The sequence below is a fragment of the Microtus oregoni genome, unplaced genomic scaffold (assembly GCF_018167655.1).
Source record: "Microtus oregoni isolate MIOR12 unplaced genomic scaffold, Mior012 000002F_ref0000024, whole genome shotgun sequence".
NCBI classification, from domain to species: domain Eukaryota; kingdom Metazoa; phylum Chordata; class Mammalia; order Rodentia; family Cricetidae; genus Microtus; species Microtus oregoni.
The window spans coordinates 13,110,143-13,132,897 of NW_024543061.1; the positions used below are offsets into that span (position 1 = coordinate 13,110,143).

The 22,755-nt window shown below is 45.9% G+C and overlaps 1 protein-coding gene across 2 annotated transcripts in view; it reads left to right on the forward strand.

Annotated features, from left to right (window-relative positions):
* The window catches only part of Reep1 (receptor accessory protein 1), a 100,329-nt gene that overhangs the window by 56,734 nt on the left and 20,840 nt on the right, over positions 1-22,755 (forward strand). For both annotated transcript variants that reach the window (XM_041641371.1, XM_041641364.1), the window contains exons 3-5: positions 3,396-3,472; positions 10,222-10,342; positions 17,393-17,506. In XM_041641371.1, coding sequence (XP_041497305.1) covers positions 3,396-3,472; positions 10,222-10,342; positions 17,393-17,506 — 312 coding nt within the window. The remainder of the gene's footprint in view (positions 1-3,395; positions 3,473-10,221; positions 10,343-17,392; positions 17,507-22,755) is intronic.

Here is a 22,755-nt window from a genome sequence, read left to right on the forward strand (position 1 = left end):
GACAAGTGGCTTAGACGTCCAAGAGCCTCAGATAGTCTTCTAACCAGGCGGTGACAATCCCTCTTCCGCTTAGAAGATGTTACTTGACAAGTTTGGGGTCAGGAGGACGCATTGTTTAGAAGATGGCAATCATTAATGTTGGGTGCCCTCAGCATTACCCCGGTCATCCCAGGGTGTAGGTAAAAAGATAATTCAAGACTGGAGAGATGGCTCAATAGTTAAGAATGTTGCTGCTCTCACAAATGACTAGGGTTCAGATCCCAGCACCCATTTGGCGAGGCTCATGACCTCCGCAGGCATTTGCATACACAAGAACACACACACACACGAAAAAAGAAAAGTAAAATCTTAAAGAATTAATTCAGAGCTAGCTTGGAAGTCATTATTCTCATGGATTTCCCAAGAAGTCTTTATGATGTACACCTCCAGATCAGCTGCATCAGCCCCCTTTTTCCCAGTTTTCCAGAACTACTTGCTTCAGCTACTTCTGCCAGGAACTCCAGAGCCGCTAACTTCTGGAGTTACTTCTTCAGTCTCCGGTATGTGTGAGGACGCTCCATGTGCACACTATAAATAGCGGGGAAGTTGCAAACACAGAGGCTCCTGGTTCTCAATTGACACAGCCCAGGCTAAAGCAATAGGCAGCTTCTTCCAGCCCTGCCCCTCCTGACCCCTTCCCACCTGTGGTGTTCAGCAGCTGCGCGCCTGGCAGGGACGCCTTACTGTGGTCTCTGCAGTGTGAGGGCTGATCCTCTGCAAAGCGGGGGAGGGGAGATGTGGGGTAGCTGAGCACGCTTTCAGCCAGCTGGGAGAGATCAAACCCTGGTAAATTGTTATGCGCTGACTAAATCACAGGAGCCCAATGAATGACCAGAATGGTGATTCATTAATTTAGAGTGAAAACCAACCGACAAGCAGAACAGCTGTCTGTGTTGGCTGGCGCGTGCACACTGTCCCTCTACGGGAAAGCTTGGGAGTTAGGATTCGAGGTTTCTGGGTAAAAATGGCATTGGGAGACAGGAGCTGGGCAGTACCAGGGGAGACCTGCCTCCCTCCTCTGTCCTCACATGCTCGCGCGCTCTCTCTCGTGCTCTCTCTCTGTCTCTCTCTCTCTGACACACACACACCTTTCTTTGTCTGTCTCTCTGTCTCTCTCTCTGACACACACACACACACAGAAAGAGAGACAGAGACAGAGACGGAGAGACAGATTAAAAAATAAAAAAAAAATGAAAGCACTTTGGGGAGGAAAGAATTTGGCTAACACTTCTAGGTCCCTGTCCATCATTTGCAGAACACAGGGCAGGAACTCAAGTAGGAGCTTAAAGGTAGGCCTGCTTGCTAGTCATGCAGCAGTGCCTCTAACCAAGAAATTCACTCACAGCCAAGGAAGTGCAGCAGAAACCATGGAGAGTGCTGCCTTGATGGCCTGATTAGGCTCCTGCTCAGCTAAACTCCCTCATTTAGTCCAGGACCACCAGCCTAGGGAATGGTACTGCCCACAGTCAAGACCATCGCCTATGGACACTGCCACAGGCCAGTTTGATCGAGGGAATTTCTTGATGAAGACTCTCCCAAATGATTCCCATCTGTGGCACTCATAACCCCATCTGTGCGGGCGAAAACCTGGGACTTTCCTGAGACTCCACCCTCTCCTCCCCTATCCAGTTCCATTAGTTCCCATGTCCACTTGGTGACAGTCCCCCTTCGTCCTTAGAACCCCGTCTCCCATCCTTCTCAGCCACGCCTGAGATCTGCTTCCCACCATTTTCCCTGGGATGAGTCAATGGTCTCTTAAACTAGCTTTCAAGAATACTTTTTTAGCTGGGCGGTGGTGGCACATGCCTTTAATCCCAGCATTCGGGAGGCGAGGCAGGCAAATCTCTGTGAGTTCGAGGTCTATAAGAGCTGGCTCCAAAGTTACAGAGAAACCCTGTCTCGAGGGAAAAAAAGTATTTATTTATTATTTTTAAATTGGTTACATCTGAAATTATATTTATTGTCTATAATTTACAAAATATGTACAAGAAACATAGGTTATTGGATAATGAAAATTTATTTTATTTCATGTATATGGATGTTTTACCTGAATGTCCATAAGTACAGGGCATCAAATCCCCTGGGACTTGAGTTACAGAAAGTTGTGAGCCACCGTGTTGTTGCTGGAAATTGAACCCAGGTCCTCTGGAAGAGCAGCCAGTGTTCTTAATGGCCCAGCTATCTCTTTATCCCAGGATAATGCAAAGACCCAACTCAGAAAAGTTCTCTCTCTCTCTTTTTAAAATTTATTTAACTTAGTTTATGTGCATTGGTGTGAAGGTGTCAGATCTCCTGGAACTGGAGTTACAGACAGTTGTGAGCTGCCATGTCTGTGCTGGGTTCCCTGGTAGAGCAGACAGTGCTTTTAACCCCTGAGCCATCTCTCCAACCGCTGGGAAGAATTCCCTTTTAAGGGTGCATGTGACTACAGTCGGTAGGATGACCTTGCCATCTCAATATCATTAATAACTCTGTCAAACCCTTTTAGCTCTGTCGTGGTCACCATCCCTGGGGAGCCACTTTAATAGTGAGGGAGACCCTTTCTCAAAACTGAAACTGTTGGAATTAATGTGTTAGCTAAGATTAGACACAGTCACTGGGCAGGAATGAGTGAAAGTTCAGGTGACCCCCCCCCCCGAGACAAAATTGATTTGCATCCTTATGGAAAGAATATTGTCATTGAAATCACTTTTCTATAACTATAAATAATAGCCAGTGTTGAGAATTAAGGTACCTGAAGAACCAGAATAATTTGGAACTGTGCTGGACACCTGGCATCCATAGAACACCCAGTCTTTTCTATCTTTTCCTATTATGTTATCTTTTTTTTTAAAAAAAAATTTGTTTCTATACATATTTTAAATCCCTGTTTGAAATCTTACTTTGATTCTTTAAAGTTCAAGGTCAGGGTCAGGAGCTTTGTTGTTTTTGTGAAAGGTTTTTGCTCTGTAATCCAGGCTGACCCCAACCTCATGATCCTCCTGAGAGCCCCAAGTGCTAGGATTCTCATCAAGACTTTGAAAACAGCTTAGAGTGTCAATTCTGGGGTCTCCTCGTCTTGGCTTCCCTTCTCTGAGGCTCTCCCCTCTTGAACTTGTGGCCAGTCTGGCAGACTCGGGCTCCTTCCCCAGCTCTCTGTCCTAAGGTATAGCTAACCTGGGTAAAGTCTAAGAGTCTTCCAAGGGTTTTGGTTGAAGTTTTACCCTGTACAACAGCTGTTTGCTCCCAGCATGGAAGGTGTGTAGTGGAACTGTACCTGAATTAGGGAGTATGGGGCGGGTGGCTACGGGCGCCTCGGTGTCCGCTGCCTCGGGCTGGGCAGCCATGGCCTTGTTGACCAAGTCTTTCTTTCACAGGTCAAATGGATGATGTACTGGATTATATTTGCCCTCTTCACCACAGCAGAGACGTTCACAGACATCTTCCTTTGCTGGTAAGTGCTCCAGGGACTGGCATGTTTCAGAGGGCAGCTTTGTGGGTGGGGAGAGGTAGAAAGGACCTCAGCCTTTCCTTGGGCAGAGGAGCAGGGCCAAAACTGGAATCTTAGCTGCAGCATTTTTAGTAAATTACTCCATAAAAGTTGCTCAAGTAAATTTCCGTGCTGGACTTCCTAAGAGCAGGTGCTGTGTAGGGCCCTAGGGATGTAGTATGGACTGCATGGGCAGAGTTCCTCCGTGACCCGAGTTGGTGACGCGTTCGCATGCCAGAGAAGGAAAAAGTGATATATGGGAGTATGCATGAAGGGGCTAAGCCTCAGGAGTAAACACTAATGCTGTACGCATGAGGTCCTGGGTTCGAGACCTAGCACTGCAAGACAAAATAAGCATGCGATCAAAATACCACATTTGCTCCTGACCCCTGTGCTCTTTCATTATTGCTGTTCACACTTGTGTGTCCTCATAAAACATTTGTTTGTGCCAGGCAGGGTATTTTAATAATTGCAGGACTCTCGAGGCAGAGGCAGGCGGATCTTTCTGAGTTTGAAGCCATCTTGAACATAGTAGGTTCCAGGACAGCCAGGACTACATCGAGAAACTCTGTCTCCAAATAACAAAAACGAAATTGTTGGTGTGTTAATAAATACACTTACATAGACTTTTTTTAATTTTTAAAATTTGATTTTGTGTGTGTGTGTGTGCGTGTGTGTATGCTGCATATGATGCATACGTGGTGCATTGAGCACAAGCATGCCATGGGACACAAGTGGAAGTTAGAGAAAACCTTGGAGCTGCCTCATCAACCTTGTGCAGCAAGCACCTTTACCTACCGAGCCATCTCACGGGCCCAGTGTTTTTCTTTTCTTATGGTAACTTTTTTGTCGTTGTCAGGTTGATAGTGCCTCACGCCTTTAATCCCAGCACCTGGGAGGCAGAGGCAGGTGGATCTCTGTGAGTTTGAAGCCAGCCTGGTCTACAGAGCTAGTTCCAGGACAGGCCCCAAAGCTACAGAGAAACCCTGTCTCGAAAAACCAAATGAATGAAATGCAAAAAAAAAAAAAAAGTTTCTCTTTTAGGTTCCTAAGTATGCTCCTTATATGTTTTGTTTTCTCTTTTTAAATAATAGTATTAGACATAACAGTTCTCAGTCTGCTTATTGACCTTATTTTGGAAATACTTTCATGTGAGCATAAGCATATCTACCTATTTTTCAATGGTCACATAGAATTTCATGGTCTAGGTGATGTATAACTTATGTAATTAGTGTCCTTTTGGAATGTTTGAAGATGTATTTTACTTTTAATTGTGTATAGTTCCACTTGCGTGTGGGTGGGTGGGGGAAGGGAGTTGTGCACATGAGTACAGGACTTGAGGAGGCCAGGAGACTGCATCAGATCCTCTGGAGCTGGAGCTGTAGGGTGTTGAGAGGGGCCTCACAAGAGTGCTTGCTGGGAATGTCAGTGGAGGGTTGTAGTGACAGGTAACTGGTGTAGGAGAACTCGGCCCAGAGGGCAGCACACCCCTCACCAGGTGCTCCTGGGCTAGATAGTAAAGGCAGCTGAACAGGAGCCTGCCAGGGACTGAGGGGCAAGTCCGCAAGCCACTTTCTTCCACTCAACAAGGGACAAGCAGGAGCTTCCTTCTCAGTGCCCCTGTGTCGGGTCTGAGGAAACACTGAAGGAAGACCCCAGACTCGAATAGTATGCAAGAATAAAGAGGGTTTATTATACCGTCATGCGTGTGGGGTCACGTAGGGTCACTCACCTGCGCGAAAGGGCAGTGGCCCCAGCGGGATGTGTAGGCTGCTTTTAAGTATAGTTAAGGGGCGTTTCAGGGCCAGCTATATAATTAGTTTAAACAAGCAGCGGTTACACTAGTATATTTCTAATTGGCTGAGGTTTGGTCTTATCACTTTTGGTCACATCTTCACGAGCTGGGGCATGACTGGGAAGGGGGCTGCTGGGTGTATCCTTGAGATACTGTGAGGCTAATTTAGGCCCTCTGTGTTTGCTCTTTCCCTCCACCCTGAATGTAAGGGCCTTGTAGATAAATAGCCCTTTGTTGAAAAAGACACCTGTATGTCCTTAGAGTTGTGAAAGTGGCAGAGTTTAACCCCTTCACCTGGAGATGAAAGCCGAGCTTTCAGTCAGGAACTTCACAGGAAGTTTTGTTGAGAAGGAAGTGCAGGCTGGGAATGAGGAAATGGAACCTGGACTGGGGCAGTTCTGTCACAAACAGAGAAACTGGATTTCCATTCGCGGGCACCATTTGTAGAGGTAGATTAAGGTCTGTTCATTCTTCCTTAGCCACAGCAAAGCTTTAGGAGTTGTTTTCTGCCTGTAAGCATCCGGTCCTGGAGGGGCAGGCAGTCCCTTATCTCTGGAGTTGTTGCATTCCTACACCAGCTTCCCAACCTGATTCAGGGCCGTAGCCCAGTGATAAGGATGGGCTGCCCTGGGCTAGAACACGTGGGAGACAGGGAGGGTGGGAGAGGCCACATGTGTTAATGCTTTTCACATTGATCATCGCAGGAACGTGTTCTGTTGGTCTGACAGAGGAGGCCCAAGGGATGAACTAAAAAGTGGGGAGACAGAAAAAAAATTGTTGTTTTTCAAAGATATTCTTATAAGTATATATTTGTGTGTGTGTGTGTGTGAGAGAGAGAGAGAGAGAGAGAGAGAGAGAGAGAGAGAGAGAGAGAGAGAATGCCTGCAGATGCATTCATTACAGGCACATGTGGGTCCTCAGAGGACAGAAGAAGGTGTCAAAATCCCCAGAGATGAAGGTATAGTCAGTTGTGAGCCTCCCAGTATCAGTGCTGGGAACCAAACACCCATCCTCTGGGCAGCGAGTGTTCTTATGCACAGGATGTCTCTCCAGCCTTCTTGCAGGAACAGGAAGGTTTTAAAAGCTGCATCAGCATGGGTGGGATATGCCAGAAAGATTCTATAGAACAAGTGAACTGTAACAAATGGTTCAGAGAATCAAGATAGCCCGAGCAGTCCTGAGGGGCCCCTGGAAGAGTCTGATAGGCATTCCTCAAACTCTAACCGTGTAGCCTAGGACAGAGGCTCTTAGTTGTCTGTAGTGAGAATGCCATTACTCCGTCTATACGGAGGTGCCTGCTAGCTACAAAGTGCACACAGATAATTCACTCCTGAGCCCCCATGTCATTACCTCGTTTGCATGTATATTCAAAGAAGCACACACAGGGAAGTGTGGTGGAAGCTTGGCTTGTAATAGACAAGGTTTGTCATCAATCCCTTTGCCTGGAAGATGCTTGCACACCTGTAGGAAGCCATGAAGAGGACCGAAGCTTTCCATGTTCTGGTATAAGACAGTCCCCAATGTATACTGTTGATTCTATGCAGATTAGAGAAAGCAAGGTGTTGAAGGAAGTGTAGAGATGCTGCCAGGCTACCAATGCCACCACCAGACAGCTAAAGGAATCACAGGTACCTATGTGATTGAACAGGCCTAGCTCCTAGTCCAAGATGTGCAAGAAACTGAAGAAAAAAAAGTCTAGAGGACGTGGTGGGAAGGAGACGCTCCTGTATACTCTTACTTTCTTTAGCGTTTCTTAACTGTGTGCGTGCATGACCTACTTTTTTAAAATATCTTTTACATAATACCAGAAGAGCTGCAGTGTGACGGCTGCCCTTGGGACTGTCTGTCTGAGCTTGCTAGATTCGGTCGCCTTCCCCTTGGGCTGGCAAATAATTTGTTTTCAAAACAAAAGTTCCTCCATTATTAATCACCCGTGTGTTTCACTCTGGGGGAATCAATCACACCTCCCCTCTCTTAGCCCCAGTCTTCTGTGGCTGTGAAAGATGAAACAGCTTTGCCAGGAAAGAGCCCTTCCCACCCCCACCCCACCCCAGTTGCTTGGAGAACATTCAGGAAGAGTCTACTGGAGGCAGAAAGCAGACAGGCTTTGGTGAGGTGGAACTGCTGATGGGGAGGGAGGGTGGGGAGCGTGTGCCTTTGAAAAGGCTCTGACATGACTTGCTAGGGATTGCTTTTTATTTTCAGCTCCTTCCTCTGGAAAGGATGCCTGGGAAAGACTTACTTTTTGATCCTCAGACTAGCATAAGGGGCCTCCTCGCCCACTATGTCTTGTTTTAAGGATGCCTGAGATTCCTTTTAAGGAGATGTGGTCCAACTTGGGAACCTGAAAATGACTGATAGGAAGGGAGATATTTATTCGGCTCATAGATCCCTAAAGACAGGAAGTGTGGCTTACCACACCATACAAGGCCACAAGGGGAGGTGCCAGGATGGTACTGGAGGCCGAGGGTAGGAACAGTGGCTCTCACTGTGGGCACAGTTCCATGGGAAGGAATGCACTAGGAAGGTGAGTGTGTTTGGGGTTGCTATCGCCAATGGTTCTGAGATACAGGTGCATCTCTGGCTCTGGCTCGTGCTCCTAGGGAAATGCAAGCAAGGGCAGAGTGGCTCAGAGTATAAGATCCCGCAGACTCTGGACCACTGGCCTGTGTGTGTAGCTGTAGGACTCTGAGCAAGGGCCTTTCCTCACCCACTAGCCCACTCTCACTCCCAGCAGTGATTCCCCTTTCTTAATAGACTCTGTTTCTTCTTTTACAAAAACAGAAATGGGGGATGGGCATGGTGATTTGTAGCTAGGACAGGCAGATGTCTGTGAGTTCTAGGCTAGCTTTGTCTACATAATGAGTTCTAGGCTCCTGGAACTACAGGTGAGACCCTCCCTTAAAATGAAATAAAAAGGCAGTTTGGGGAGGGTGCTAGAGAAATGGCTCCGCGGTTAAGAGTGTTTGCTGCTCTTGCAGAGGACAACTTAGGACCTCAGCATTCATTAGGTGGATCACGACTGCCTGTAACTCTAGCTTCTGGGGGAATCTGGTGCCCTCTTCTGGCCTCCATGGTCACTGCACTTACATGCATAAACCCACGCTCACACACATGCACACACAAAATCTAAAAATAAAATATTAGAAAAAAAGTAATGTTCAGAAGGAGCCTTGTACTGGGAGCGCATGCTTGGCTAGCTCTAAGAATTGGCTTGCCCTAGTAAGGACTCTTCCCCCAGAGTCAGCAAAGATGCCACATTGTCAGAATTCAGAAAATCAAAACTCGTGGCAATCTACCTCTGGGTGCTGCAATATGATTGTGATTATTCAGGTTATTCACAGCCCCAAGTAGAGACTGAGGTGGTGGGGTTGATCTGGGTCAAACCCTACTTACTGCATGGTCCCACTGGTTTGCACCCACTTGAGGGGCTTGGCTTTTCCATTTTTTTCAAAGACTTGCTGTAGAGTAACAGAGACCCACTATGGCACTTGTCTCGGGTTGATATTATTTTATCAGGCAATCCTAAATTCAAGGATGTCAGGCCCTCTCCTCTCCTCTTTTCACACCTCCATCCTTTTTCTTTTTTTGTTGGTGTTTCTGAAGGGATATGTGCATGTGTGTGTGCAAGTGTGTGTTTTTAAAGATACACATCATGGGCTGGAGAGATGGCTCAGTGATTAAGAGCACTCGCTGCTCTTCCTGAGGTCCTGAGTTCAATTCCCAGCAACCACATGGTGGCTCACAACCATCTGTAATCAGATCTGGTAACTTCTTCTGACCTGCAGGAATACATGCAGGCAGAAACACTGTATACATAATAAATAAATAATTAAAAAAATAAAGATACACATCATGTGTGCTCGTGTATTTGTAGGCCAGAACAGAGCTTCTGGTGTGATTCCTCTGATCCATCTACTTTTTTTTGAGACTGGATCTCTATGCCTGTGGCTCCACCTTGAGGAGGCTAAACTGGCTGGCCAGAGTCCTAGGGATTCGCCTGTCTCTGCCTCTCCAGCACCAGGGTTCTAAGTACATGCGACTACTTCTGGCCTTTTTCTTTCTGTGCGGTTCTGTGGATCACACTCGCAAAGCAAGCTTTCCCCTGACTTCACTACCTCCTCAACCAAGATGCCAAAATCTTGTCTCTTTCTGGAAGTTCCAAGGTCACAGGGATCTGTGCCACTCCCCTTCTAGTGCCTTAGTTAAGCTGGCTAGGTGGAGGGGGAGTGTTTGTGGGACACATGAATGAATGGGCCCGCGGGTGTGTAGGAGGCCAGGATCATGTGTTACTTCATACCTCACAGTCTTCTTTCTTTTGGCACACACAAGAAAAGATTACGATCTCTGTGCCTGCCGTTGAGTTGAATAGAGTAAGTCAGATTCTCCTGCTTGGAGGAGGCGGGCTCCTCTCTCTGCCTCTATTGAGACAAGAAAGGGAGGTACCTGGCCAGTGTGGAGACCCTGCTAGCTGCACCCTGCTGTAATTGCCCTGGTCTCTGTGTCTCCCGGCCATCAATAATGAAGGGTGAGTAATGACATGCCCAGATACAAACTTGACCCTCTGAGCCCACAGCTGCAGCTGGATCCACATGCCAACCGCAGTGAGCAGTCGCCCCAGCTGCTGCCAGCTGCTGTCAGGCAGAGCCATGCTGCAATTGCTGGAGGGAACCTGCCTTCCTGTTTTTCTTGGGGAACAGAAACAAAACAAAACATGAATTAGCTTTCAGGGAGAGGTCTTGGGTGTGTAGACATGCATGTGTGTGCATGTGCCTTCCACAGGTGGAGGATGAGGAATCTGGGAACCTCATCTGTGTCTGAGGTGGGAGGCACCCATGCCAACCACGGTCCTTTCCACACGGCCTCGGGCAGTGCTTCCGAGGATGGAATGAAAAGGTTATTTTTCTTATCTTTCCAGGTTCCCATTCTATTACGAACTAAAAATAGCATTTGTAGCCTGGCTGCTGTCTCCCTATACAAAAGGATCCAGCCTCCTGTACAGGAAGTTTGTTCATCCCACACTGTCTTCAAAAGAAAAGGTAATTGACACTGCTTCTAGCAAGCAAAAAATAAATCAAAGTTCTGTGTAGTAAGAACTGTTCTGTTCCAGGAGACCCCTCGTGGTTCCTCTTTACTTCAGCAGGTAAGCTGTTTCCTTTAATAGCTACACACACACACACACACACACGCACACAATCTTCTCTCTCATTCTCTTTCCCTTTCACTTGCTGTATGTGGGCACGTGCATGCCGCGGCACACATGAAGATCAGAGGACAGCCTGCAGGGAGATCAATGGTTCTCTCCTTCCACCATAAGTACCCTAAGACCTAGACTCAGGTTGTAAGGCTGAGCCATCTCTTCAGTCCATCTCTCTCGATTTTTTTTTTTTTTAAGATAGGGTCTCATTCTGTAGCCTAGGCTCTCTCTGAATTCACAATGCAGCTCATGATTCTCCAGCCTTAGCCTCCCATGTGCTGGGTGAGGGCTTACACCACTGTACTCAGTCCTCATGCCTTTTTAAAAGCCCTTTAGTAGCGGGGCATTGATGTTGAATGCCTTTCATCGCAGCACTCAGGCGGCAGAGGTAGATGGATCTCTGTGAGTTTGAGGCCAGCCTGCTCTACAAAATGAGTTCCAGGCCAGTCAAGGCTAAACAGTCCCCTCCCCAATTATTTTTCAAATTGTACTTTTATTATTCTAATTGTATGTATCTATGGATAATATGGATTATCTGTGCGATAATCTTATCGATGCATTTAATTGTGCTGACCAAATCAAGGTAGTTAGTGTTATTCTCTCCTTATAATCTTTAAAAAATTATTAGCACATAGTAATTGAACATATTTATGGGGTACGATGTGATATTTCAGCATTCGTACAGTGTGTGCTGAGCGAATCGGGGTAATTAGTTCTTTCTCGTTTTTGCTTTGTCTGTGGAACCTCTACCTCCTCTCTCTGTCTGTCTCTCTTCCCGCTCACTGTGAACTCCTGTCACTTCGTGGTTTCAGAACATTGGCGCTCATTACTCCTGTCCATAGTGCTGCCCAGCTTCCCATGTCCCTGTCTCCTCTTGATCTCTGCGTCCACACTGACTATTTTAGCATCTGCACAGGATGTACTTCTGGGTCTGGCTAATTTCACCTTACTCAGCATCCTCCACTGTGGCCCATTTTCCTTAGAAAGATTATCTTTTTGTATTATAGCTGAGTAAATTTCCGTTTTGGATATTATACCATATTTCCTCATTTATCCAATGATGAGCATATGGATTTCCTATCTTACTATTATCAGTACTACAGCAATATCTGATTGGTTCAAAATCTACAGTTACAGGAAAAAAGCATTTGATAGATTTCAGTATTCCTTGGGCTGGAGAGATGGTTCAGCAGTTAAGAGCACTTTGCTCTTCCAGAGGACCTGAGGTTTTTCCATCACTCACATGGTAGTTTATAACCATCTGTAATTCCAGCTCCAGGGGATCCAACATCCTCTCTGACCTCTGCAGGCACCACACACACTTGTGATGTTTATATGTATGTGCAGGCAGAACACTTATACACAGCCGGGCAGTGGTGGCACACACCTTTAATCCCAGCACTCGGGAGGCAGAGGCAGGCGGATCTCTGTGAGTTTGAGACCAGCCTGGTCTACAGAGCTAGTTCCAGGACAGGCTCCAAAGCCACAGAGAAACCCTGTCTCGAAAAACAAAACAAAACAAAACAAAAACCCCAAAAAACACCTACACATAAAAATAAAACAGATACATCTAAAAATAAGTATCTAAAAACAGAACTCAATATTCACAACAAAGCTATCAAAATTACATACAGAAGGAGCATACATGAATATGATAAACCCCATGTATGACAACTCACTACCAGTGTTATACCTGATTGGGGAAACGTTTTCAGTTTTGCCTTTATGTCTCAGATAAGACAAGTTTGTGTCCACCTACACTATTCCTATTCTTATAGTATTGGAAGGTCTCTCCATAGCAGTCAGGCAGGATAAATATAAAAGACATATATATGTACAAGAAGAGAAATCTACCACTTCTATTTACATATAATCTGATTCTGTTTATAGAAAAACCTAAGGATTCCACAAAAAGACTAAACTGACAAATGAATTCACTAAAGTCAAAGAATTAAAAAATATACCAAGGTATCAAATCAGTAAGTACTACTGAGGCTGGAGAGTTGTTTCTATCAGTAAAGTGTTTGCTGTGAAAGTGTGAGGACCTGAGTTGGACCAGACCGGCTTGAAGTGCCTGCCTGTAACCCAGCCCTGGTGGGTGGGGGAGGAATGGAGACAGATAGGTCCCTGGAAATCCCTGTGTGGGAGTCTAGCCATATCAGTGAGTTCCAAGTTCAATGAAGACTCTGTCCCAAAAAAATGGAAGGTAGAGAAGGATAGAGATATGGCTTCCACATTTGTGTGCACATATGTACACACACATGCATAAGTAAGTGGACACACACACACACCACGGTCAGTAACATTCCTTCTTTATTATGGTATTAAAGATTGAGCCCAGGGACTCATGAATGCTAGGCAAATGTTCTGCCCCCAGCCCCTCAGTCACATCCTTAACACACCAATGACAATATTGTTGACAAGGACGTCTGAAAGTACTCATTTTGTTTAAAAAGTGTGTGTTTGCACATGTTTGGACATAATGGCTGGGCCCGCTGGCTCACACCTCAAGAGGCAAAAGCAGGAAGATTACAAGTTTGAGGCCAGCCTGAACTACATAGTGAGATTCTGTCTCAAAAAAAATCGTAAAATTATATAAAGATGTTATTTATCTTTATTGATAAAACAGTTTCATAATTTTTTAAAAAGGAAAAAAGATGAATAAATTTAACTCCTTCCAAACCACGTGCCTCTAGTTCCAGTGCACAGAAGGAAGGAGCAGGTGAGTCTTCCTGACACAGGAGTGATCTACACAGGGAGCTCCAGGCCAGCCAGGAGCAAGCAGTTCCTCTCTCAAAAAGCAAATTAATTAATTATCCGAACTCAACCTTTATTTTTTATTTTTATTTTTTTAATTTTTTATTGATTTTTATTGAGCTCTACATTTTTCTCTGCTCCCCTCCCTGTCTCTCCCCTCCCCTTCAACCCTCTCCCATGGTCCCCATGCTCCCAATTTACTCAGGAGATCTTGTCTTTTTCTACTTCCCATATAGATTAGATCTATATATGTCTCTCCTAGGGTCCTCATTATTGTCTAGATTCTCTGGGATTGTGGTTTGTAGACTGGTTTTCTTTGCTTTTATGTTTAAAAAACACCTATGAGTGAGTACATGTGATAATTGTCTTTCTGGGTCTGGGTTTCCTCACTCAAAATGATGTTTTCTAGCTCCATCCATTTGCCCGCAGACTTCAAGATGTTATTTTTTTCTGCTGTGTAGTACTCCATTGTGTAAATGTACCACATTTTCCTTATCCATTCTTCGATTGAGGAGCATTTAGGTTGTTTCCAGGTTCTGGCTATGACAAACAAAGCTGCTATGAACATAGTTGACCACATGTCCTTGTGGCACAATTGAGCATCCTTTGGATATATACCCAAAAGTGGTATTGCTGGGTCTTGAGGAAGGTTGTTTCCTAATTTTCTGAGAAATCACCACACTGACATCCAAAGAGTCTGTAGCAGCTTGCACTCCCAGCAGCAATGCAGGAGTGTTCCCTTTTCCCCACAACCTCTCCGGCATAAGTTGTCATCAGTTCAACCTTTATTTTTTTTTTTAAGTAAAAAATCATGCTTAGTCCCTGTCATTCTGCAAATAAGATCTCTGCACATGCTGTTTACCATTTTATTCAGACTCTTCCTTAATAGTTGTCAAAACTGAGCTGTGAACAGTGGCACACGCGCATGTAGTCCCAGACCTTTGCAAGGGAGGAAAGTCTGTTGAGCCAAGGGGTCCAAAGACTAGTGCAGTCAGCATAAGAAGATCCCATCTCAGGAACAAATAAACAGAAAACTGAACATAGAGGACTGGGGAGATAGCTCAGCTGATGTCTGCTTGCCCAGCATGCACAAAGCCCAGAGCCAATTTCCAGTACTGTCTAAAGCCAGACAGGGCGGCACACACCTGTAATCCCAGCACTCAGAAGGTGGAAGCAAAAGTTCAGAGGTCATCCTAAGCTATGCAGTGCCTTCCAGGCCAGCCTCAGTTACCCGAGATCCCGTCTCTAAATGAATCAATCAATCAATTATTCAATCAATCTTAATATAGATAAAATATTTGTATTCAAGAAGATGGCTCAGCCAGGCAGTAGTGGCACACACCTTGAATCCTAGCACTCTGGAGGCAGAGGCAGGCAGATCTCTCTGTAAATTAGAGGCCAGCCTGGTCTACAGAGTGAGTTCCAGGATAGGTTCCAAAGCTACAAAACAGAGAAACCCTGTCTTGGAAAAACAAAAAAGAAGAGGAAGGCTCAGTTCTTTGCAAGTATGAGTACCTGTGCTCATATCCCCAGAGCGTGTAAAAGACAGGCATGGTATGTGTCTGTAACCCCTGCACTGGGGGGTGGGGAGGAGTAGTAAACACAAGTGGATACCAGGAGTTCAGTGTCAGCTAGTCTAGCCAATGTAATGAGCTCCAGATCCAATGAGAGATCTTGTCTAGCCAACGTGATGGGCTCCAGGTCCAATGAGAGATCTTGTCTAGCCAACGTGATGGGCTCCAGGTCCAATGAGAGATCTAGTCTAGCCAACGTGATGGGCTCCAGGTCCAATGAGAGATCTTGTCTAGCCAACGTGATGGGCTCCAGGTCCAATGAGAGATCTTGTCTAGCCAATGTGATGGGCTCCAGATCCAATGAGAGATCTTGTCTAGCCAACGTGATGGGCTCCAGGTCCAATGAGAGATCTTGTCTAGCCAACGTGATGGGCTCCAGGTCCAATGAGAGATCTTGTCTAGCCAACGTGATGGGCTCCAGGTCCAATGAGAGATCTTGTCTAGCCAATGTGATGGGCTCCAGGTCCAATGAGAGATCTTGTCTAGCCAACGTGGTGGGCTCCAGGTCCAATGAGAGATCTAGTCTCAAAGACCAAGGTATAGAAGGCCAGTTAAATTACCTATAGGATAAATACCCTGGCCATCAAATCTGACCATCTAAGTTTGAGCTCCAAAACCGAGGTGGGAGAGAGGTTGTATTCTGACTTGTATTCTGACCCACCACTTCCACACAGGCACAAAGTAAGTAACTGTAGATTTAAAATCTTTATTGAAGTAGAGAGCAATAGAGGGAGATACCCAATGTGCATGCATGAGTGCACACATCTCCCCCTCCCTAACATGCAAGCAGCACACACACTAGGTAAATAAATGAATAGGGATGAGTCTCCAAGCAAAGAGTTACTTGTATTTTGCAATAGTAAACATAGTAAACACTGACTGTGGTCCATATCTGCCATGGTTTTTCTAATGACCGCAGTGAAAGAAACTGTTTCCTTCTACTAGCTAGATATTGAGATTATTCCAATTTTCTTCCTGTTATACCGAGTTTGTTCAGTTCCTTCTTATATCTTAAAATGAATTCCCAGGAGTAGGATTACTGGGCTAAATGATTCTAACAGTGTATAATTCATTAATTAGATTTATTTTCTAACAACTGTGTAGTAAGAGTCTGTCACATCTTGGATGTGAAATATTCCCTACAGGCTCCTGTGTTTGAGGAGCTGGTCACGGCTGGCAGTGCTGTTATGGAGGCTGTGGTCTTTCGGACATGGGGTGTAAGGGGCAAATGTGGGTTGTGGGACAGGAATTCAAGTTTCTATCTGACTGTGGTTCTGGTACACTGAGATCTCTGGCTCCTCGTTGTGCCATGTAAGAAACAGCTGTCAACATGTTCCTGCACTATGACCTTGCGCAGGCCCATCACTGCGTCTTGCCCACCACGATGGACTGTACCATCTCAAACCATCAGAAAAAAAAAATCCCTCCTTCTTGGAGTTGAGTCGTTTTTGTCAAGCACCGAGAAAATGACCAAACACGGGGCTCTGTAGGTAGTGCCCACTGGTGTGTCAATGTCTGCAGTTTCTGACGTTCAATGCTTTGGACTTCCTGTACAGGAAGGCTCTGGGGAAGAGACCAATTAATTGGGCATCTGTAGACAGCCCTGAACATCCCCTTTGGAAGCAAGCCCACAGCTGTTCCCGTCTCAGAAAGTTGGGGGTAGAGACTGGTACCTCCTGACTTTGCTGTCAGTCCCTCTTCTCTCCTTTCCCTGAATGATGTCTTTCCGTGGATTGGAGGAAATGTGGTGTGCCAAGCATCACTCCCCTAGTCTTCTAGATCACAGAGGCTGGGACCTCCTTTCTCGAGGATGAAGAGGATGGTGGAGGCTGTCACATGTGGTAGCCAAGACACTTGCCTTGTTAGCCCTCACCATGTACCACAAGGGAAAGTCATCATTGTTATCCTTTTCCAGAAAATAAAACTGTGTAGAGGAGCTGGAGCGATGGCTCAGCAGTAAAGGGCACTGGCTGCTTCTAGCACTCAGGTGGTGCCTCACAGCCATCGGTAACTACAGGGATCGGTCGCCCTTTGACCTCCATAGGCACTGCATGCACATGGTCCGCACATGTACATGCAAGCAAAACACTCATACATATAAAATAAATCCCCCAAAATAGAAAAACAAACAAACCAAACAAACCCCTAAGTTTTGCCACCGACTAGCTGAGGTCTGAGACTAAAACTTTGTTTGTGGCCTTCTGTCATGCCGGATTCTATCAGGGAAAGGCAGGATTTCTGCATCCCTGGATCTTAGAGGAACTTTAGAGATAACTCGGGGCCTTGCTGTGTCAGTGAGTTGCTGTGTTTTTACTTAGAATTCTCTTTGCATTTGGCCATAGCTAGCCTGTCTTCTCCATCCTCCATCTATGAACACATATTCAAAGTGTCCATGACATCACAGGCCAGTGAGAGCCAGCCATCAGGCAAGAGAGGTTGAGAAGAGATGTATCTGAGCTTGTCAGTTCAGTGTGCCTCTGCTTGTCCTCTGACAGGAGGAGGTTGAGAAGAGATGTATCTGAGCTTGTCAGTTCAGTGTGTCTCTGCTTCTCCTTTGACAGGAAATTGATGACTGCCTGGTCCAAGCCAAAGATCGAAGTTACGACGCCCTTGTGCACTTCGGGAAGAGGGGCTTGAACGTGGCGGCCACAGCAGCTGTGATGGCTGCTTCTAAGGTATAGTACCATGCTGGGGTCTGACTACCAGGGCTGCTCCACACCCTAGGCCCCTTGGTTGCCTCTGCCTGTCACCTGTGTGGATTGCACAGGATAGGCTAAAGACCAGTCGGCACCCCGTTATCTTTATATTCGAAGGTCCCTTTAAAAACATGCTAGGGAGTGGGGTGGTAGCTGAGCACGCCTTTAATCCCAACACTTGGGAGGCAGAGGCAGGCAGATCTCTGTGAGTCCAAGGCCAGCCTAGTCTACAGAGTGAGTTTCAGAACAGTCAAGGTTACACAGGAAAACCCGACTCAAAAAAAAAAAAAAAACTATGATGGGGAAAAGATGGCGAATTTTGCCTCCAGAGCATTCTCCCCTCTTACATATATATGCAAATGCACATACACACATACATGATATGTGACAACAAGAGTTTCCCAGAGCTCATGAAGCTCCCTGTGGATCACAGGTGAGGAACCTCTCACCTGGGCTGGAGAGATGCTCAGCACTTGGGAGCTACTCTTGCAGAGGACCCACGTTTGGTTCCCAGAAGTCAGGGGGCTCACAGCTGCCTGTATCTCCCGCTCCAGGAGGAGTGTTGATGCCTTCTTCAGGCCTCAGTGGGTACCTGCACTCATGCGTGGATCCACACACAGGCGTGTACATAATTAAAAATAAAATGAATCTTGGGGGGAAAAAAGTACTCTAACCAACCCTAAGCTGAGGTGTGAGAGACTCCACCAGCCAATCACCGTACCTCAGCTCAAACCTGAAGGATGTCCAGATGCTCTGGAGCTCGCCTTGGGGAACAGCATCTTGTCAGTTCCTTCCACGGTTCACGTGGCAGAGAACTTCCTCTTTCTGTCCAATGGTTTTAAATGAGAAAAATTTCCTGCTTTGTGGAAGCTCTCTAGGGAGAGAAAACACATCTTCTCCTCCAAAAATAATGCCCTCTATTTTTTTGAAACAGATATGTGCTTTAAAAGTAATAATACAATCCAAAACTTCAAACGAAGTTCTCCATCAGTGGTTTCCATAGCGACAGTGGACAGCACCCAGCAGTGTTGGAGGATGACTCACTCGCTGTGGGTCCAGATCTGGCTTTCATGCCTGAACCACCTTTGATTTTAAGCAGTGCTGAATCAGAACCTCAGGCAGTGAGCCCGCTGGCCCATGGATCTCTGTTCTTAATAAGGTCCCCAGGTGATTTTAAGCATTCGGCTTTGGATAGGTCACTGCCTGGAGTCCCATCCAGAGTAGAAAACATGAGTGACTGAGTTTAAAACAGTCTATTTATGTATTTTTCCTGTGGCGCAAATGTAACACCTTAGAACATTAACCTTGAAGATGAGAAGAGCTGTGGGGGTGGAGGGTCGTGGAGTGTGTGTGTGTGTGTGTGTGTGTGTGTCCCTATGTGGATCAAGACATGATTGTACAGCGTGAATCTGTGCCACAGTGGAACTGCAAATTCTTCTGCCAGGTTATGTGATCAAGGAATTGGTCGCCAACCCTTCTGCTGCTCTTTCGTCCATTTTTACATCCTGGATACTAAGAGCTATCCATGGAAGAAGAAAGGTCTTTTGGGTACATTATGGTTTTTTTGTTTTTTTTTTTTGTTTTTTCGAGACAGGGTTTCCCTGTGGTTTTGGAGCCTGTCCTGGAACTAGCTCTTGTAGACCAGGCTGGTCTCGAACTCACAGAGATCCACCTGCCTCTGCCTCCCGAGTGCTGGGATTAAAGGCGTGAGCCACCACCGCCCGGCTTTTTGGGTACATTATGGATGAGTGGTTAAGAGCACCTCTTCCCGAGGACCCAGGTTCAGTTCCTAGTACCCACACCACAGCTCAGAAGATTCTAGGACTCTAGTCCCAAGGAATCCAATGCCGTATTCAGGCCTCAGGGGCCCAGCATGCTCATGGTGCACAGACATACATGTAGGCAAAACATCCATACAATAAGCAATTTAAAATTAAAACAATATTGGGCTCTGAGCAACTTCCTTAGTAAAATTAATACCTGTGGAGGATGTTTTATCTTCATGAAGTATGGACGGACATCTTTATAAGTCTAGGTCACTGAGGTGTTCAGTGGTCAAGGCTTTTGCTGCTAAGCTTATAATAATCCTGGAACCCAGATAGTAGAACAAAGGAAGCAACTGTTAAAAAAGTTGACCTCTGACCTCTGCATGTATGCCAAGCATGTGCATATGTACACATACACTCAAATGTTTTGAGCTTCATAAACCATATCATTATGAAAATATAATTTCTTATTTCTATATAGTATTGTTATTTTTTATCTTGAAACTAGAAAAACTAAAACAAGAACGTCAGACATGGGAACTTTCTGTTCGCTGTTTATCCCTGTCCATACTATTTTCTCCAAAACTTTGCTCTCTGTCCCCATGGCCTTTTTTCCCTCTATTTCCTATTTCATAGCCCATGGTTCCATGCAGAAGGAAGACAGCTCCAACTCTTTTAAAGACTAGAATTGATAATCTCTCTTTTTAAAAAACAATTCTCTTGAAAGTCAGTTGTCCAAAAGAGCTCATTCTCACATTAACGGAAGGCCCCAGTGAGAAGAATGTACTGAACCAAAGTTCTGCAACCAGGAAGCGTCCAGAACACCTTACTCCCTTGGAAACTAGCCCGCTGCACTAGGTCCCATCTACCTGTTCCTTCTTAGACTTACTAGACCAACTTTTCTTTTTAACTCCTCATTTGACTTGAAAAACAAAGTTGCTTTAGTTCCCCTGAAGATGTGTCTTTGGGACAGCCCTAATTACCAGCCCTGCTATTAAAGTCATCCATTGAAGAGAAATGCCGTAAGTGAGACTTGCATTCTGTGAATTGGAGATTGTCCTGCAGGTCATTTTCAATGTGTTGGGGGGGAGGGGTGGCACTCACATGCTTGTGTGTTGCTCCCCCTCCACCCAGGAACCCCATTTTTAAAATTAGATTACTGACTTCTTTACTTTAAAACTTATTTTAAATTACATGTCTGTGTGTAGGTATTTGCACATAAATGGTGTTGCCCAAAAAGGCCAGAGATGTATGATTTCCTGAGCTGGAGTTCCAGGAGGCTGTGAGCCACTTGGCATGAGTTCTGGAAGCTGGACTCAGATCGTCTGCAGAGCCATCTTTTTTGCCCCTAGATTGCTAGTGTCTTGAGCCACAGGAATGTGCCTTTCTTTTTTCCTTCATTTTTCCTTTAGAAAATAACCAGAAGGGGCTATAGAGATGGCTCAGCAGGTAAGGGCATTGACTGCTCTTCCAAAGGACCCAGGTTTAATTTCCAGCAACCATATGGCAGCTCACAACCATCTATATATAACTCCCAGGGCATCTGGTGCTCTCTTCTGGCATCTGCCTCTGGCATCTGTAGGCACAGCATAGGCATGGTACACAGACTATATACAGTCAGATGAGTAAATATAAATTAAAAATAAAATCTCAAGAAGAGTTAAATAATAGAAACAACAATGCTTGGTTTTGCAGTTAATTGGCGTGCTAGAATTGAGGTCCTTGGCTGGCCAGTGGATGGCGCAGGCACAGCATGTTTCCATCATGGGGAGCCTCTACTGGGCAGCTGCCTCATGCCCTCTGAGCATCCTTGGGTTCTCGTTGGTCCTTGTTTCACTCTTTCACCTGCAGCTACTCCAGCTTTGGTGGGATGCTTCCCCTCTTGTACTCCCCAAGTTCTTTGGGGACTCCCAGGGAAGCAGAGCTGGGAGTCCTTGCCTACAGCAGCACCCATGCGACGGCTCCTGCTCCTTCGTCCTCTCCCTGGTGCGGGCCCGGTTTCCACACCATGAGTGCCATTCCCTCTTTTGACTTGAGACTAGAAACTTACACTTTGCCTGCAGTTGTGATCTGTGACCACGGCTTAGTCAAGTTTGGGCCACAGTCTACTCTCTGAATAGATGAGCACCACTCACTGGGAAATAAAATTATGTTTTCTCATTCATTTGTTTTATTCCCAGTCAATCTTAAAAAAATAGTACTCAGCCGGGCGATGGTGGCACACGCCTTTAATCCCAGCACTCGGGAGGCAGAGGCAGGCAGATCTCTGTGAGTTCGAGACCAGCCTGGTCTACAGAGCTAGTTCCAGGACAGGCTCCAAAGCCACAGCGAAACCCTGTCTTGAAAAACCAAAAAAAAAAAAAAAAGAAAAGAAAAAGAAAAAAGAAAAAAAATAGTACTCAGAGTTGCTCTTTCTAGAATGATAAGAAAATGGTCCTGTATGTGTAACACAAGAAGGAATGGAAAGAAAAATGGGACTGGAAGCTGGGACCAGAGCTGGGCTGCACAAGCCTCAACAGGAAGGGGGAAGAGCAGCCAGCCACTTGAGTGGCTACTGCAGTGGTCTGTGTTAGAAGGGCAGAGAAAGGGGAAGGAGGAAGGGATGCTGCAGGATTAGGATTTGAGGAGTGGAAAGGGGTAAGCTTCAGAAATGACTGGGATTTGTTACCTGGGTGTCAGAGAGCATCAGAAACGTGGATGAGGACTGGAGAGATCTCTAAGGATGCACAGGGCAGGCAGGGTTTTCATCTGAGACAACTTTTTTGAGCTCTCAGGGTCCGGAGGGTCCTAAACCCGTTTCCTGGGGGTGACCATTATGGGTGACCTGACACAGATCTGGCTCTCCAGGCAGTTTGGTTTTGCCTGTTATTTCTCATTTAAGGGTGCTTCTCAAAGCAGAGATCAGGACGTGGATCTTATTCCAGACCTTCCTGTCCCCAGCTGCAAAATGAAAATAAAAACAGGAGAGAAATACACTGGGACATTGGGGCTGCTCTCAGCATATTCCACAAACTGTTTCTAGAAGGTTCTCACTTCCTACTGTCCTCTATTGTTTTTCATGCACTACTCCAGAACCTTCAGTAGAGAACTCAGTTCTGTCCTCCACCCTTCCCTCCTGGGTGTCAGCCCTGTGATCTCCTGTGTGAGGCCTCCATCAGACCAGCCCTGTTGTCCTTCCACCCAGACTGGTGCATGCTATGTCACCTTGGCCATGTGATCTCTTGTACAAATTTCTGTCTTGATGCCCCAGTCTGACTGGGGTCCTTGGAAGCAGGAGACACTTCACACCGGCGTCCATTCCTCTTCAGGATTTAGTGGAGTTTTGTCGGTATTCCCAGCATTGTTGTGTGTGGACAGAGAAATGCAAGAGCTGAGCAGTGAGTGCGTGAACGAGGAAAGAAATGAGGATCACATGACTCTTCAGTCTCTGCTGGCCTGTGCCCATGGCTTCTTCTTCTTTTT